Source organism: Anomalospiza imberbis, chromosome 15 (genome assembly GCF_031753505.1).
Source record: "Anomalospiza imberbis isolate Cuckoo-Finch-1a 21T00152 chromosome 15, ASM3175350v1, whole genome shotgun sequence".
NCBI classification, from domain to species: domain Eukaryota; kingdom Metazoa; phylum Chordata; class Aves; order Passeriformes; family Viduidae; genus Anomalospiza; species Anomalospiza imberbis.
Genome location: NC_089695.1, coordinates 15259082 through 15276594, shown reverse-complemented (window position 1 = coordinate 15276594; position 17513 = coordinate 15259082). Strand labels below are relative to the sequence as shown.

The window sequence follows — 17513 nt, the reverse complement described above, 5'->3', positions numbered from 1 at the left end:
AGGAGCAGAAAGATTATGAAAATGAAAAGTAAATAAATATGGATGTTGAGGACCTAATTCTGATAAGAGGATTTTCAAAATTAGCCATTTGCAAGAGTCGATTAACGACGCACGGTGCTGGGGGTGGGAAGGGCTCCTTTAGGAAGTGCAGCAAAGCCCATCGGGCACAGCCTGTTCCTTGTAGCCCTGAGCACCCACAGAGTCACTCCCCACTCTTTGAGGAGTTGGATTTTCTGCTGCTGTGGGGGAAAAGGAGGTGGCCAGAAGCACAGTGTGGTGCCACACTGCAAACACAAGTTCTGCAGACACAGTACCAGGGTGCCAGGACCTCACCACAGAGAATCGACATCTGGCAGCACTGGGATGCAGATGCTGGCACCCAGGACGACAGGACAGTGGGCACGGTGCTGACATGCAACTTCGGGTCCCCAAGGGTGGGCCTGGCACCCCCAGCCTGGGCACAGGGAGGCTGCACCAGTGCCAGCATGGGCTGGGACAGGGGGCAAAGGGATAAATAGGTAGAGAAGCCCCTGGACTGCACATCCCATGGGTGCCCCACTCCCAGCATTGCAGTGGGGGCTCCTGGGTGGAGGTGGTGTAGATGCCCCCCGGGTGGCACTGTGGGTGCTGGGGCAGGGGCACCTCTGTATGGTCTGGGCTGAGCAGGGGCAGGAGGCTGCTGGGGCTTGGAGAGGCTTTTCGCATCCTCTGGGTGGGATTTTTTATCCAGGCAGCCAAGCAGAAATCTCATTACAGATTGGCACAAAGGCAGCGTCCTTGTCCCCATCCCTGTCCCCACACCAGGCTGGGGGCAGGCTGGGGAGGTCACAGCTGGGAGCAGTGTGAGGTTGTTCTGGGCATGGGCAGCTTGTGGGCTGCAAGTGGCCATTTGCTGTCCCCAGCCATCCTTTGTACCCCTCACCCTGCCCTGGGCCAGTCAGTACCGTGCCCAGCCTGACACGGAGCCCCCACTTTGTGGTACAGGTGGGTTGGGGTGGGTCGGAAGTGGGTGCTGGGCAAAGCCCCTGTGCTGGCAGGAGGGCGCTGGCAGGGCAGGGTGCAGGCAGCCCAAGCAACCCAGCACTCCCACAGCAGCAGCAGCTGCAGCAGCAGCAGCCAATTAATTAGCAGGGCGGTGGGAGAGCAGCCGGCAGAGCTGTGCGGGATCGATGGGCACATCGACCGCCCGGGAAACTCCAGCCCTCCCAGCCAGAGCTGTGGAGCTGGGGCATGCAAGGAGCATGGCACCCCCGGCCCCGCGAAAGGGGGTGGCTGTGGGTGCAGCATCAGCAGCCCCTTGTGAGGGCACACCAGGCTGCACAGGGCCAGGAAGGAAAGGACGGCACTGCCACGTGCCCTGTGTCCCGGCAGCCTCAGGGCTGGCATCTGCTCCCCTGTGAACCGGGAGAGAGGCTGGTCCCCGTGCCACGCTGGCAGGACGTGGTGGTGCTAATGTTTGGATGCGTCTGTGTTGAGGGAGGTGCGGGGTGGTCCCTCGGAGCTGGCGGCATCCATTGTGGGAGCTGAGGGAGGGGGATGGGGGCAGGGGCAGTACCAGAGTCTGGGGGACAGTGTGGACACGGTGACGCGTGGAGGCAAAGGCTCTGTGGGCACGTGCCAGCCATCTGGGTGGCACCCAGGCCACGACACAGGACAAGCAGAACCCACCCCAAAGGGGTGGTGGCACTGTCTGCACAGCCCCGTGCTGCAGACATGCCTGCAGTTTTGTGGCCACACAGCTCCTGTCCCTGTCCCCATCCCTGTCCCCATCCCACCCGCCCACTCCCCCCGCCTGCCTCTGCCAAGCGAGAAGTGCCAACCCGTCCCTGCGGGGAAGGAGAGTGCTCAGCCGTGTTGCAGAGCCTGGTATCCACCCAGATGAGAAGTGACAGCAAAGGACCCTTCTCAGGTACAGGCTCCCTGAGGCGCAGGGCAGGAGATACTGTCCCCGTCTTTGCCTCTTCTGCTGCTGGCACTGGGGACAGCCCTGCAGGCATTTAACCACTTCCCCACCGTGCAGCTGTAGCTGGACGGCAGCAGCCCAGCGCCAGCAGTGCCATGCTTGCCTGTCCCAAGCTGCAAGAAACAGGATGGAGCAGGCAGAGCCCAAGCGTGGGAGCAAGAACCAGAGGTGCAGCCCCTCTGCTGTGCCCCACTGTGTCCTGCCAGGCGTGGGAGCCCATGCCCGGCGGGTCCACAGGCCCCTCGCCTCCCACATCTCCCGCACCGACTGCTGTCTCTGCCGGGAGGTTGTCATGGGAACGGTGCACTGTACCCCCCCCTCACCCTGGGTACCCCTCCTTGCACGCCACCGTGATTCTGAATGGAGGGTCGGTGCAGCTTGTGCCCTTCCAGGGCCTGGCAGGGAGGGCACGGGGAGCTCCAGTCCAGGAATGCATGGGGATGCTGGCGGTAACCAGGGACAGAGGTCCCCTGTGTGCCCTCACCTCTCCTGCAAGGTCCAGAGCTCCCCCGTGGCCCCTGGCTGGGTGACGGGGCAGGCAGGTGGGCTCAGGCACTGCGGGAACAGCGTGGCACAGCCTCAGCGCCGGCAGGCGCGCTGCCTGCCCACTCCCACGGTGAGCCAGCGCTGCCTGTTCTTCCCCGGCCCACGCACCCTGCACGGAGCCAGCAGCTCCTTCCCCAGTTTTCTGGGGGATTTTAACCCTGCAGCACTCACTGGTTGCAAGAATGGGTGTCTGCACCAGACGTGTGCCGGGGGCAGGATCTGTCCTTGTTGCCGGAGCTGGTGGCTCAGGGAGAAGCTGGACTGGCAGTACCTGGCCATGGCTGCACACCAGCTGCTGGCAAGGTGACCCAGATGGGCACCCAGCACCACAGACCCACAACCCCTGCATGGAAAGGGGGACACGGGACCCCATCTCTGCAGCAGCACAGTCCATCCCCATTCCTGCTGTGCCTCACAGCAACCCCAGTCCCATATCCCCAACCCCTCTTGTGCCACGTGGGTCCCTTGACCTGCACCTCCCATCCCCACTACACCCCACAGCACTCTTGGCCCCCCCACCCCTGTCCTTGCAGGCCCCTCTGTCTGCCCTGCCTCCCACCCCCACCTCCAGCCCTGCCGCATGTCTGCTGCCATCTGCCTCTCCCTTTTGATTAGTATTAATTTTTAATTATTATTATTGACAGGGCTGCCAGCTCGGCTGCCAGCTGGGACAGCTGCCCAGCATGAGATAGGCCAGGGGCAGCCTGGCACTGCTGTACTCACTGTGTGGCTCCTGGCAACTGCTGTGCCTACCCAGGGGGTGACTTTGTGCCCCCCCCCACACCCTCTGGCCCTCAGACAGGGACTGTGGGGTGCAAAACTTGAGGATGAAGGTCATTGTGTTCCCAGAGGGCAGGCTCTGGGTGGGCACTGCCAGCCCCCTAGCCTGGCTGGGCTGCAGAGCTGATGGGAACCCATAAAACCATGGAGATAAATGGCTCCTATTATTTTTCCAATCAAAAGAAATCCCACTGTGGCTACATGAGAATGGTGATGAACCACAGCAGTGCAGCAGCCTCTGCACCCCCTCCTGCTCCAGTTAACCTTGGCCTTGTGACGTGATGGGGCAAGGGCACCCCATGAGCACAACGCCCTCGATGAGGTATGGGCACAAGGACAGCCTGGCTGCAGGGTGCCCGAGAGCCACGAGGGGGGCGATGACAGGGCCATGTGAGACAGAGCAGTAGGTTGAAGGGACAGAGGGACAGACATGCCCTGCCTCTCACACACTTGACATTGTCACTGCTTGGGAGGAGCATTAATTGTGCGTTTTAGGGGGTCTCAGCAAGCCCTCCTCCAGTTTCAGCTTTGCCAGCCCCACGCGTGGCCCTGCCTGTATCTCATTCTGGGGTGGGGGCTGAGGTAGCGCCGTGACCCCACTTTGGGCAGGGACCCAAACGTGAGCAGGGCAGGGCAGAGCAGACAGGGACCCCGCCGCAGGCAGGGCAGGCTGCCGTCCCTGCCGCGCCGGAGCCGGCCAAGGCTGGGCGAGCGGCACCATCGCGTGGCGAGGGCGCGGCGGTACAGGCAGCGCAGGCAGCACCCGGGCTGCCGGCACGCCATGCCCGTGCGGGACCCGTGGGCAGGGGCAGAGCCCCACTTGCAGCACCCCCAGTTTGGGGTGCTGACCCCCATACTGCATCCCCTCATCACAGTCCTGCTGCCTGCAGCACCCCCAGTTTGGGGTGCTGACCCCCATACTGCATCCCCTCATCGCAGTCCTGCTGCCTGCAGCACCCCCATACTGCATCCCCTCACCACAGTCCTGCTGCCTGCAGCACCCCAAGTTTGGGGTGCTGACCCCCATACTGCATCCCCTCATCGCAGTCCTGCCGCCCGCAGCACCCCCAGTTTGGGGTGCTGACCCCCATACTGCATCCCCTCATCGCAGTCCTGCCGCCCGCAGCACTCCCAGTTTGGGGTGCTGACCCCCATACTGCATCCCCTCACCACAGTCCTGCTGCCTGCAGCACCCCAAGTTTGGGGTGCTGACCCCCATACTGCATCCCTTCATCGCAGTCCTGCTGCCTGCAGGCCTCCCCAGCCCCGTGGCCCTGCCAGGGAGGGCAGTGCGGTGCTGTTGCCCTTGCACCTGCACAGAGAAATGACCCAAAGCCATCACACGATGCAGGGACTCAGGAACATGGCCTGACACAGCACCTGCCAGGGATGAACTCCTGTCTTCAGCCTCTAGCATCATCCTCTGCCTGGAACAGGAGTAATATTGGGTGGTGGAGGGCCCTGCACTGCCCTTGGGGAGCTGCAAGGCTGATGTTCCTGGAAAAAGGCAGCCGAGTCCCAGGGACACAGCTCTCTGCAGCCACGGCAGCTGCAGGGTAATGCAGGGCTCAGCCCCACAGGCTGCACTGCAGGCAGTCGAGACCCTGGGTGACACAGCCACACCGGCTGCCTGTCAAGCTGTGACCAGACGGGTCACAACCAGCTCTAAGAGCAGAGAGCGGTCAATACCTCATCCTTCTGCAGGACCAGGTCTCTGCAGGGCCTGTCTGCAGGCAGGGCAGCACTGAGCCATCACAGCAGGGGACAAGCAACCGTGGCTCTGGGATGATGAGGTGACACAGTTAGGCTGGACATGTGGCCCTGGACAAGGTGCAGCCCTGGGCTGAGATGGAGACTGGGTGCTGCTGGAGAGGATGGAGGATATCCTGGATAAGAGCTGCAGTGAGGGCAGAACTGCTGCTGCCATTCTCAGGGGGTGAGCAGACAGCTCCACCTCTGGAATCTGACTGGGCAGGGAAGCACGAAGACAACAATCAAACACACAAATACAAGATTAAAGGACAGAGTGTGGGGTGGGGCTGGAAGAGAGTATGGGAGGCCAGTACCACCAGAAGGGACAGCAGAAGACATGAGCCATGGAAAGGAGGAGCCAGCAAAGTCCCAGGGCTCAAAAGACTGAGGTTGTGAACCTGCAGGTCTGGCACCAACAAAACCTTGGGAAGAAAATGAGCTTCATAGCACCTATGCTGCAAGTGTCTGTGGGAGGGGATGCAGCATGGGACCACGCTGTGCTGCAGCCCAACACCCACCCTGCAGGGACACTGCCAGCCCTCAGCTGGGAAACTGATCTTCCTGAGAAGGCAGACCCTTGTCCCACAGATGTGCAGGGACTTAGGAGAAAAGTGGACCAGTTCCTCAGGCTGAGCTGACACAGATGAGCTGGGCCTCAGTAATCCCTCCCATGCCCAGGTTTTCAGGGCAGTGAGCTGTGCCCATGCCTTGGCCAGGGGAGGATAGAATACCATTCTTCTGGGAGCTATCCAGGGCCCCCCAAAACACAGGAAACACCCCCACAGCCTCAGGGAGAGGGACACTGGTCGCAGGCTCTAGGGGAGGTGAGGGGACACATGCAGTGTCCCAAGCCCACCGTGATGCCAGCTCTGTGCTCCTGGCCCCACTCACCCAGAATGGAGGGGCCAGGATTTGTCACATCATCATCTCCCTCCCCGGAAGTGTCCCAACAAACAGGAGCCACCCCAGGTTGCCAAGAGCCCTGGCGACACAGATCATGCTCATATGCAGAAATTTATTGTCCGACATAACATGGGGGCTTCGTAGGCAACTCCCCACTCTCCCCACAGTCACACCACAAACTTGGTCTTGGCAAGGGAGCCACTCTTGGTGGCTGTATCTGCGTGAGCCTGGTACCCAATGGCCACCTTCTGTGACAGGCCCAGGTGCTCCTTGTAGACACGCCTGGAGGAGAGAAGGGGATGCATGAACAGGGCAGCACCACTTCTCCCATTGGGCCTATTCCCCCAAGCAGGGGGAGCCCTTATTCCCCTGTGCAGTCTCCCCCGAAGCTGCATTACCCAATGTGGGTGACCCCTTCCTGGTTCTCCGCTTCCCGGGTCCAGATGGCAATCTTGTCCCCCTTGGTGCGGATGTTGATGACGGCCCCGCACACCTCGTCGCTGTACTCATCAAACATCTCCCCAATGAGGCACAGCAGCTGTTGGGAGGAGAAAGGGAGCCTGGGACAGTCCCCACTGGGGCTCAGCCCTGGGGCAGGGGCGACACCACAGCCAGGACCCTCGAGTGGGGCAGCACTCACTGTGTCCAGCCAGAACCGGTCCAGCTCGGTGTGCCGCTGCTGCTTGGCCAGGGTGATGAGCCAGCGCCCACCACGCTTGTTCTGGCTGTCCTCCCACATGGGCTCAATGCCATCCTAGAGGCAGGCAAGGGACAGTCAGGGGCACCAAGTACTGGCCAGAGCTGGCCTGGGGAGCTGCGAACACCCAGCCAGACCTCCCCTCCCACCTTATGGCCAGGGCATCCTGACAGCCTTACCAGCACCCCGTGCACCCCCATAATGCTGGGTGCTGGGGGGATTCTGAGGATGGGGTGTCGTACCTTGAAGAGGGAGTAGTCACAGCCAGCTGTAAGCTTGCTGGCGAGCTGGATGTGACTGTACAGCCTGTGTTAGATGGAGGCACAGAAGCAGGTGAGAATAGGCACCTCAGGCTCAGACTCACCCACCAGAATATCTCCAGAAGGGACACAGCGGGCGTGCCCACCCACTGCACACTCACGCCCAGAAGTCCTCCACAGTGCTGAATTTGGTGACAAGGCGCAGGTTGGCCTGCCACATCTTGCTCTTGTCATTCTTGAAAAACCAGAGTGCCCATCTGGGGACAGAGGGGAAATGGGGTGTTCAACAGTGCCAGAGGCCCCCTCCAGCCCCCCCACACCCAGCCCAGTGCTGAGAGAGGCTGTCCATGGCCAGGCCTCCCATACCTGTTCTGCAGGGGGTGCTTGCCCAGGATCTCTGCCGGGAGCAGCTCTTGCTGCCGAGCCCTCTGCCGGCGTCGCTCCTGCTGCCTCTGCAGGGGAAAGTGGGACAGCCCCGAAGAGCCCCATGACCAGCCCAGCAGGGAGCCTGCAGCCCCTCCACTACCTCCTAGACTGGGCACCCCGAGAGTTGGCAGGGCTCTCTGTGTTCTACAGCCTCCCCAGCCCACAGGGCGAGCACCCACCTGCTCCCCTGTAGCCATCCTGACCAGCAGAGGCTCTCCCGGCCAGCCTCTGGCTCTTAAGTACCCACAGGCAGGTGGGATGAGGAGCTTTCCCAGCTGCAGCTGGTGGGGTGGGAGGGTGGTATCCTGGGAGACGGCGCTAGTCTGCCTCTCCTGGGGAGCAGAGAGATGGGGGTTCCCTCTCTAGGGCAGGGAGCTGGAGGATGAGGACAGGGGCTCAGAGTGGGATGGGATCAGGATGAGGGACTAGAATTGTGTATGTTTGGCACCATGTGTGGGGCCCATGATGTGGTATGGGTGGGGGCAGGATGGTACACAGAGAGGGTGAGATAGCTTCAGGTTGGAGGTAGGGATAGGATGGGGAGGATGGAGTCAGGACAGGATGTGATGGGGAGGGGATGGGTGCGGAACTGGATGTAGTGGGATGGGAATGGGGTGGGATGAGGTGGGAAGAGGACATGAGGAGGAGGGGATGGGAATGGCATAGAGACAGGGTGGAATGTGGAGGGAGTTGGATGGCAATAAGGATGGAATGGGGTAAATGCAGCCTGTAGATGGAAAGCAGTGGGATCGGGACGAGATGGGGACAAGGAATGGGAGGAGATGTGACTGGGAGAGGGTAGGATAGGATGCGGTGGGGGTCAGGACAGAATAGCATGGGGACAGCATGGGGTAGGATCACGATGAGTGATGGGGATGGGAAGAACGACTGTCCCGGGGTGCCGCGCAGTGCGGGGAAGGAGCTTGCGGGGCTGGGGCGGCGAAGGGCCGGGGGCGCCGCTGCCGTACGGGGCGGTGCGGAGCGGTGCGGGGCGGTGCGGGCGGTGCGGGGCGGCGGGGCACGGCTCGGCACGGCCGAGCACGGCTCAGCCCGGCTCAGCCCGGCGCAGCCCGGCGCGGCGCGGTCCCCCCCGCGCATCACGGCGCAGCGCGGCGCAGCGCAGCGCGGCCCCGGCACAGCCGCACTGAGCCCGCCCCGCCGCAGCCCGGCCCGGCCCGGCCCGGCCCGCCCGTCCCCGCCGACAGCGAGCCAGGTCGGGCGGGCGGCGGGGCCGGGGGCGCGGGACCGGGATGCGCGGGGAAGGGATGCGCGGGGAAGGGATGCGCGGGACCGGGATGCGCGGGGCGGACGGGCGCGGGGCCGGGGGCGGGGTGAAGCCTTGCGGCCTCTCCCCGCAGAGCCGCCATGGAGGTGTTTATGAAGGGCTTGTCCAAGGCCAAGGAGGGGGTGGTCGCCGCAGCTGAGAAGACCAAGCAGGGGGTGGCCGAAGCCGCGGAGAAGACCAAGGAAGGGGTCCTCTATGTCGGTAAGGACCGGCTTGCCCTGCCTGCCCCCTGCCTGCCCCCTGCCTGCCACCCCCGGCTAATCTCTGCTCGTCCCTGCCTGCCCCTGCCGGCCCTCCCTGCCCGCCCTTGCCTGCTCCTGCGTTTGCCCTTGCGTCCTCCTGCCCATCCCCCTGCCGTCCCCCCGGCGTCCCCACCTGTCCCCGGCCCCGCTTCCCCTCTCCCCTGCTCCTTCCCTGCCACGACCACCCTGCGGCGGAGTGCTCCGGGCAGAGGGTCGGTGCCCGCAGTGCCTCGCTGCCCACCGGGAATCTGCAGGGCAGGAGAGTGGGCTCTGCAGGCAGGAGTAGAGTCGGGGACTGGTCCCCATGCTGAGGGATGGAACCTTAGGGGGCTGGACCCCTTGCAGCTCCTAGTCTGAGCCTGAGGGTCTCTCAGCTCTGTGCCCGGGATGCTTTGGGGCAGGAAAGCAGAGGTGGAGGTGGTGACCTCTGTGTTGGGATGTGCCTCTCTTGGGGTAGGGGGGTGTGGACCACATTTGTCCCCCTTGGAGAGGCAATGCCCTGGAGCTCATCCTACACCGGCATCTCCTCTGCACCCGGCTGGTGACTGAGGGGTCCCTCCGTGCTGCCCCTTGAGGGTGGGATTTCTTCAGAGCCAAGTCCTAGAAGACATGGCTGGCAGGAGGAGCAGTTCCTGGGCAGTCTGTGTGCCTGGCTGTGGTGCTGGAATGCTCCTGGAGGGAGCTGAGGCCAACCCTGCTTGCAGTGGGAGGGAGGAGAGCGCAGGGCTGAGGCTCTGTTCTGCTCCAGAGAGCACAAGCTCTGTTGGAGAGCTGAGGCCCCAAAACTGTTCCCCTGGGCAGTGGTGGGTGCCCGCCCTGGGCCCCCATCCTTGCTAGGGTGTATTTGCTGGACTGGGGTCCAGCAGCTCAAGGAACAGCCTGAGGCCCCATCCTACAGGAGCTGCCCAGCCCCTACATTTCCTTCCATCCTAGACACCCCACTCCCATTCCGTGGGGTATCCTGGGTGGTGTTGCTCTGCTTGAGAGAGCCTGGCAGGGTCAGCACAGGCAGCAGCAGCACCCAACTGCGGGCACTCCAGTGTGGGGCTTCCCCTGCTCTGTTGGCACCAGCCCTAGGTTTTGGATCCTGTGGAAGGGTTTTCTCAGCACCATGGCTCACATTCACCCTGCCTGGCTGTGCCCAGACACAGTGCTGGGCTCTGGGGTCTCTGCCCTGCCTGGCACGTGGCGGTGGCCCTATGCTGCCCCAGTTCTGGCTCCTGCAGGGACAACAGGAGCCTTGAGGGGAGCCAGGCAAGTGCTCAGCCCCCCAGGTACCCTGGCATGGGGTGTGGACAGGCTGCTGCCCTGGCTCAGAGCCCTGCCAGGGTCCTGGGCCTGGCACATGTTGGAGCCCAGCTGTCGGTCCCTCTAACCCAATCTCTGTCTCTTTCTACCCCCAGGGAGTAAAACCCAAGGTGTGGTGCAAGGCGTAACCTCAGGTACGGCCCCTCTGTCATCCTGCCGCGGTACTGCTCTGGCCCTGAGAATGTGGCCACACTAACGAGATCAGAGGCTAATTGAGGGGCTGATGTCACTCTGCTAAAGCCTCTTACATAACAGGGCCGGCAAACAAGGATTTGCAGCGGCTGCTCACACTCCTTGCCCAGCTGCAGAGCAGTGTCATGGCCCTCTCTCCTCCCCACCAGGGCAAGGAAGTGAGAAGAGCCTGATGCTGCCCAGCATCTCCCCACCAGCTCCCCCCGTGGGTGGTGCAGGGCATGAAGCCACAGCTGGGGCACCCTTTTTGGCATGGGGGGGGGGTACTGATGGGCACCCCTGGCTCTTGCAGTGGCTGAGAAAGCCAAGGAGCAGGCGTCCCAGCTGGGCGAAGCAGCGTTCTCCGGCGCTGGCAACATTGCGGCGGCCACCGGGCTGGTGAAGAAGGAAGAGTTCCCTGCAGACCTGAAGGTGAGAGTCCCCAGGCACTGCCGTGCCCGTGGGGAGGCTGGCACATCCCCGGGTTTGGCGAGGAGCCCTTTGGCTGTTCCCCAGTCCCAAAGCAGAGACCACGAGGGTGCCCAGGTGGTCTCCTCGTGCCCAGGGCAGGCGGGCATCGCGGCCCCGAGCGTGCGCGGCGTCTGCGGACGTGCGCGCGCGTGGAGCCTGGCATGGCGGCCGGCGGCCTGGGCCTGCGGCGCATCACTCCGGCGGCTGCGAGGTGACCTGACAGCTGCGGGAGGGGCAGCGGGTTCCAGCTCGCCGCCCCATGAGCCGTTGGCTTCCAGCTTAGCCCAAAATAGCATCAGCTGAAGAAATGAGGCCACCGCCGCCACCGCTGCTGCACAGGGGGGATTGGCTGCCCCCCTTTCCCGCCTGCCAGCCCCGGGGAGGGGTTACCCAGCACCGCCCTCCCCTGCCAGGGATGCAGGATGCTCCCGCAGCCCTGCCAGCGCCTGGAGCCTGTCGAGGCCCACGTGGTGCAGCACTCATTGCCTGCCCGAGGCTGGGGCTGGGAATAGGGTATACAGGGACATACACACACAGCCCCTGCTCCCACAGACTTGTGCATGCCACCTTCCAGCCAGCTGGGCTGCTGCCCAGGGTCCCACTGGCTCTCCATGGCGCCCATTGTATCCTGGGTGCATTGCTGGTCTGGCAGGGGCAGGGAGGGTGGGTGTGCTGTGTGTGTGTGTGTGTGTGCGTGTGTGGCACTGACCTCCTGGTTCACTCTCAGGCAGAGGAGGTGGCCCAGGAGGCTGTGGAGGAGCCACTGGTCGAGCCGCTGCTGGAGCCAGAGGGGGAGAACTACGAGGAACCCCCACAGGTGAGGGGACAGGGTGGCACAGTGGACACAGTGTGACAGTGGTCAGTACACTGTCCAGAGCAAAGCTGGTGTTGGGCTGGAGGCAGAGAGGGGCTCTGTGCCCCACCTGAACTCTCTCACTGGCTCTTTCCTTTCCCATCCCACAGGAGGAATACCAGGAATACGAGCCAGAGGCATAATGGACCCCCATCCTTGCCTCTTCCACCAGCAGCACAACGAACCGCCGGTAGCCCCCTGCTCCTCTCCAGCCAGCCCCGGCCGGTGCCTGTGTGCCGGGGAGGAGCAGGGGTGCCCCTGCCCCGTTCGCTCACGAGTTCTTCCTCCAGTTCCGTTCCAAGGGACCGTGTCCGTGTCTCCGTACCATGTCTAGCAGTGAGAAACACCCGCTGTGTCCAAGCCCCCAAGCCCCGGCGCGTGCCCGAGCCGTGGGTGCTGCCCGCAGGGGCCGGTGTGTGTGTGTGTGAGTGTGTGTGTGAAGCCCGGGTTTATGGCTCTGTCTCCCTCCCAGCACCATAAACCCCGGCTGCGTCCCGGCGTGTCTGTGTGTGTACAAAGCATGTTCACCTGCTCGCGGGCTGCTGTACATTTCGCTTGCACGCGTGTCCCTGTGGTTCTGCTCTGGTCATCGTGGAACTATTTTTTTTTATATATATATATCTCTATCTATGGGTGGACGGGTCTTTTGCCTTTGTGACCCCTTGGCGCCCCAGCCCGCTCCCCAGCCTGCTGGGTGGTGACGGTGCCTGCGCCTCCCCTGAGGTCCCATAGTGCCGACGCTGTGTTGTGACGTGGCATGGATATTCCCCCGTCGCTGGATGTGCAATACGAGGGCAGCTGCCAGTGACACAGCTGCCCCCGTGTCCGTGAATAAAGCCAACTCTTGTCTGTAGCCCCCTGGTCCTGGTTGTGGGGTCCCTGGGGAGGGGTTGGCCCCGTGCTTTGGTGACAGGGGTAGTTTTGGAAAGAGGAATGGGGCTGGTGCTGTGGGAGTGGGTAGGACTGGTTGCTCATGAGGACAAGATGCCTTTCTGACTGCTGGCTGCTGCATCACAGCAGGTCACTGTGCCCTGACTCCAGCCAGACTCTGGCTGACACTTGGGTGCAGGCAGTGTCCCCATACCACCTGCCTGTCTGCAGGGCTTTGCATCTGCAGGGGGCCTTGTGGGGCTGAGAACAACAAGCCAGAGTAGACAGAGCCCTGGGCTCCAGCACTGTTTCACCCCTCCCTACATGCCCCTGCTCCCCTCCAGGGGCAAGGGAGATGGTTGTCACCCACAGCTTGTTCAGATGCAGTGTCACCACCTTCAGGGCAGGTGGGTGGGCGTCACACATTCTGTGGGATGTCTGCCATGGCAGGGTGTCCTGTGCCCACCCCACAGCACCGTCCTTGGGTCTTCAGTTCTCCCAGGGCAGGACCACCAACGCAGCCTGGGCCCCCAGCTAGCCTTTAGCCCCTTGACTGCATCACAAGCTGGGGTGAGAGGCTGGGCTGAGTGTCCCTGCCATGAATATCAGATTAGATCCCCCACCTGTGCTGGCTCGCCAGCTTTGCCAGCGAGGAGTGAAGCTGCAGCAGTCAGCACCGACTCACAACAGGTTTGCTGACGCCAGCAAATCCTACCCTGGCTCTGGTTGCAGCAGTGCTCATAGCACTCACTGTGTGTGTTATTGGAAGGACCGAGACAGCTCTTTGGGGGCTGGCTGGCTGTTCCCCTAGAACATTTTTTCCTTCCCTTGTCCAATTCTGCAATGCATGGACAAGCAGACCCAAACCAGCAGCAGCATGGCTTGCCCCAGTGCCAGGGAGGCTGTAAAGGGGCTGGGGTAGAGGCAGTGTAGGGGGAGACAGGCCCGTGCCTGGGAGAGCTGGAAGCCAGAGAGTGGGGAGAGAACTTGCTCAAACCAGCGCTTTATAGGAAGCAGGGTGTCCCCTCAGTGCACAGCCCCTGCACAGCAGGATGTGACCCTCACCAGGGCAGCTCCCTTGGGTGCTGTGTCTGTAGGTGCAGCTGACCTCATTGTACACAGTGAACACCTGCTCTGGGTTCCCTGTCCACACCTGGGCTGTACTTGCAGTCATGGCTGTCATTTTCTAGAGAGGGGAAAGCTGTGAGGTCTGCCAGGAGGGCTTGGCAGCAAGAGGGGGGCAGAGGTCCCCATGCAGGCAGTGCCACAGGTGTGAGCACCAGGCACAAGCCTGGCACAACCCTGGAAATAGGGTACGCAGCTTTGTGGGACCAGAGAGAGGGACAGGGACCCAGCAACAGCAAGGAGCACTGCTGAGCATGAGGCTTTATCCGAGATGGATGGAGTCACTGTGGGAAGTTGAACCCAGGCCTTGTGCTGACCTGCCAGGAGCTGTGATGAGGTGCCATGGGTGGGAACCCCTCAAATACAGCCAAGGTCTCTGTACCAAGACAAAGAGCCCAAGAACAAGGATGGGTGAGGCAAAGAGCCCTCAGGTACCTTGGCTGACTGTTCCATGGTGTAGGACAGTCCTACACACAGTGGTGGGAGGAAGCTGGTATTTGTCCAAATATAATTTGCTCACTTTTTTCTGCTGCCCATGATTTTCAGTGCCAACATGGTGACACCCCAGTACCTTCAAGAGCATCATCTCCTCTGCCCTTGGGAAGATCTGATAAAACAATGAAGACTGAGAATGCAGAAGAGCCAGCCAAGCTCATTCCAATGTTCCTTGCTCCCTGCCAGCAAATGGAAGGGTTTGGGCTTTCCTTCACCCAAATTATGTAACCTGCTACCTCCACCTCATGCTCCATCCCTCTGGCACGGCAGGCAAGGTATCAGTGTGGTGAAATGGCACCTTCCTGGGCTGCTGAATTCCTAAAGCCAAAGTTCAGCTGTGCTGCTGCACTCACACACCAATGCAGGGTCTGTCAGGAGCATGTGGCACAAGTGGTCTGTACATTTGCTTGCTCTGGGATGTGTTCTCCCTTCTGAGCTGATTCTCAACAGTGGCAGGGATGAGGGTGTTGTGAGACATCTCCGGGATGCTGCTATCATAGGGATCTGTTTTTGGGAAGCCAGCTATGGTGCTGTGGTCCTGGAATGTGCAGGACAGTCCTGTTCCCAGCCTGACAGTGTTAAGCACAGCTCTCAGAGCTGGGTCTGTAGGACATGAGGGACAGCCACCTTCTCTGTGGGCATTTCAGAGACAGGCACTGACCACCACCCCTTAAAGAATGGACTGGGATGAAAGGACTCAACGCACCTGCTCATATTCTTATAAGGCCTTGGTGCTGATCCTTCTGGAATCGTAGATGGCTCTATCTGTGTCCCCCACACAAATACAGCAGGCACCAGACTTGTGCAGGTGTTCAGCCCACTTTGCCAAAGCCCTACAGTGACACAGAGCAGAGATGTGGGGTGTGGAGAGAGGGAAGCTGTGGGGACAAACATTTAACCTGACCCTCTGTGCTGGTAACAGCTCCCTCTCAGGAGCTTTTGCTGCAAAGCACAAATAGAAACCCCAGCATAGCTGTTCTTGGTGAATGTTTTGGCTGGATAGAGAGTAGGACCTGGCAGGATAGAGATCTCTGGTAAGAGGGTAGTGAAAAGCAGAGTCTGCTCACCTTCCAGCTCATCCTGTCTTTATCACCTCCAGAGCTCCTGGACATGGTGTTCCAAGCACAGCATGCTGTTCAGCTCCCAAGAGCCAATCCCGATAGAATACAGATACAGAGAGAAACAGTTCCTTGGTGGGCACCACGCAGCATCCAGGCACAATCTGAGCAATCCTGCACCTCACACTCCCGTGCAATTGGCTGCCACAGCACCAGCACAGAGCAGGGCCATGGGGGAGATCAACTTTCCTTACTGGCACAGAGGATTTTCCACTGTTTGCCCCGAAGCTCTTACCAGCTTGGTACAGCTCCTAAAAGCAAAACTGACACTGCAAAACGAGTCCCAAAACTCAGCAGAGCTATCCACAGAGTAGTCAAGGTTTTCAGCTGTCTCATTCTCTGCTGTATCAGCTGTATCAGCGAAGCAGAAGGATGTGTGCAAAGAAAAAGAATCAGCATAGACAGGGCCATTCCCGAGGGTACTGTGGGCAGCAGCTCAGGGTGCAGCCTTGGTTCAAAGCCTCTTCCACGGGGGAGGGAACTGCTGTGAGGAGAGAGGGCTTGGAGGGATACACAGAGTGCCAGCAGCACTTCAGCTGTGTGTTTTCCAGTTTATTCCTCCCTGTCAACTGCCTCAGGAATGGGCAGCTGCGGGCGCTGGATCAGAGCAGCAGCGCCTGGCCAAGAGCAGGAGCTCCTGGAGTTACAGCAGGGGGAAGCACCTCACCGCAGTTGTGAGCTGGACCTGGTCTGCAGGGAAGAGGAGGAAGGTCCTTCCTGGGAGGAGAGGAGAAAATGCAGTGCTGGTACTCTCAGGGTCCCACCGAGCTCTCAGGCTCCAAACCGGTGCTGTCAGTTTACCCAGTGCCCTACTGAGCGGGTGTAGATGTTTGCTATCCATCTCCCACTCCCCAAGTACTGACATCAGGGGCCAGCACACCAATCCCAGGCCCTGTGGAGGTAGAAAAATCAGCCACATCTTGTCTTGCAACTCATTTGCTGAGCTCCAACCAAAGCACGTCTAGAACTGGGTGATTTCCACGGGCTGGTCATGGTTTTGGACACACCAAGGAGTCCCCTGACCAAAGTGTGGTGCTGCCCATATCCCAGGGCCACCCCAGATTTCCTGAGGCGTGAATGGCTTTGGCTTTCACAGAGTCTTTGCCTTGGCCTTTACCAGGAGGGAATATAGAGGTCTTTGCCTTGTGATCTGCACTCACTGAACTCTCTCTCACATGCTGAGGCAGGAGAAACCTTCACTCCTCCCTGAGTCTGAGCAGGCCAGTGGGAGTACAGGATAATGTCCAAGTGAGGCCCCTGCCCAGAAGAAGGACCAGCCTGAGGGTCCCTCTACTCCAGATTCTCAGTGCAGGCAAAGTAAGGTGTGAAGGGCTGGTGGAGCACTGGGACAGTGACAGGAACTTACGGTGGGAGCCTCTGTATCTCCCTGGCCAGGCAGCTGCTGCCTGCTCCCCTGGCTGCCAGCACACACTGCTTACAGAGCCAGGACAAACCCACCACCTATAAACTCCTTCCTGGCCTTTTCTACAGTAAAAGGCCTTGTTGTTTTCTTAAGCTCGTGTTCCTGTGCAAGAACAGCATAACACAGTTGTTACTACAGGCCCCAGGAAAAATCACAGAGCCTCAGTATAGCATCCAGCAGCTGTCCTGCCCCGCCTAATGGCTCCAGGGAGTTTAGTCACAGCAGCTGGGGACCCAGGAATGGAAAAAAGAGATGTGTGAACTCCTGCTCCCTTTGCTCACTGCCCTTCTAAGCCCTTGCTGATTTGCCCCTTCCCCCAGCACAGCAGGCAGTGGTGGGAGCATCCCCACTCCAGGCTCCCTCAGCGTGTCTCCGGTCAGATGCACCGACCCATAAACCAGAGTTCACCCCCCTCTCCCTCCCCAAGCTGCTTTTCACAGTCGCTGGGTGAGTGTTACTCACTACAAACATCTCCCCCTACTCGTCAGAGCATATCAGCACCGGAGAGGGAGGGCTGTGCAAATGGAGCGTGAGTTATGGGCTGTCGGCAGGGAAACGAGGAGTGAACTCACCCAGTATTTCCTTGGATTCATCCTCACACCCACCATGGCAACACAAAAAGGAACATCTGGAAAAGGCTGGGTAAGGCAGACAGATGTTCTCTGCCAGCTCAGCTGCTCCCCAGGGGGAGGAAGTGACTCTGGCAATCGTGACCGTGTTGGTGAATCCAGGCAAGGGGCCACGGCTTCCCCATGCCACACACGGCTCCCTGGTAATGCCATGGAGCCTCTGCAGAGCAGAGCTGCAGGCAGGATGGGATATGGA

At 60.9% G+C, this 17513-nt stretch overlaps 2 protein-coding genes across 4 annotated transcripts; one reads left to right on the top strand and one right to left on the bottom strand.

Moving 5' to 3' along the window:
* Positions 1-6036: 6036 nt before the first annotated feature.
* On the bottom strand, positions 6037-7614 carry EIF4E1B (eukaryotic translation initiation factor 4E family member 1B). Of its 2 annotated transcripts, XM_068206063.1 has the most exons (7): positions 7507-7608; positions 7268-7353; positions 7063-7158; positions 6884-6947; positions 6585-6698; positions 6343-6482; positions 6037-6226 (listed from the first exon to the last, which is right to left on the bottom strand). In XM_068206063.1, the coding sequence occupies exons 1-7, from the start codon at positions 7522-7524 to the stop codon at positions 6112-6114; spliced, it is 633 nt and encodes a 210-aa protein (XP_068062164.1). In that variant the 5' UTR covers positions 7525-7608; the 3' UTR covers positions 6037-6111. The 2 variants fall into 2 exon arrangements, with proteins under 2 accessions (XP_068062164.1, XP_068062165.1); XM_068206064.1 differs by having other exon boundaries at positions 6343-6698; positions 7507-7614.
* A 407-nt stretch (positions 7615-8021) lies between these two features.
* On the top strand, positions 8022-12510 carry SNCB (synuclein beta). 2 transcript variants are annotated; one of them, XM_068206065.1, is made up of 6 exons: positions 8022-8043; positions 8686-8813; positions 10258-10296; positions 10647-10765; positions 11532-11621; positions 11768-12510. In XM_068206065.1, the coding sequence occupies exons 1-6, from the start codon at positions 8039-8041 to the stop codon at positions 11798-11800; spliced, it is 414 nt and encodes a 137-aa protein (XP_068062166.1). In that variant the 5' UTR covers positions 8022-8038; the 3' UTR covers positions 11801-12510. The 2 variants fall into 2 exon arrangements, with proteins under 2 accessions (XP_068062166.1, XP_068062167.1); XM_068206066.1 differs by lacking the exon at positions 8022-8043 and adding an exon at positions 8370-8540.
* Positions 12511-17513: the final 5003 nt, after the last annotated feature.

What these genes read in the sequence shown, in the direction of transcription:
- EIF4E1B (XM_068206064.1), bottom strand. An exon ending in AAGCACCCCCTGCAGAACAG is followed by an intron (nt 7,159 to 7,267) that starts GTATGGGAGGCC and finishes CTCTGTCCCCAG; the next exon opens with ATGGGCACTCTGGTTTTTCA. An exon ending in GAAGGGGTCACCCACATTGG is followed by an intron (nt 6,227 to 6,342) that starts GTAATGCAGCTT and finishes TCTCTCCTCCAG; the next exon opens with GCGTGTCTACAAGGAGCACC.
- SNCB (XM_068206065.1), top strand. An exon ending in GGAAGGGGTCCTCTATGTCG is followed by an intron (nt 8,814 to 10,257) that starts GTAAGGACCGGC and finishes TTCTACCCCCAG; the next exon opens with GGAGTAAAACCCAAGGTGTG. An exon ending in AGTTCCCTGCAGACCTGAAG is followed by an intron (nt 10,766 to 11,531) that starts GTGAGAGTCCCC and finishes GTTCACTCTCAG; the next exon opens with GCAGAGGAGGTGGCCCAGGA.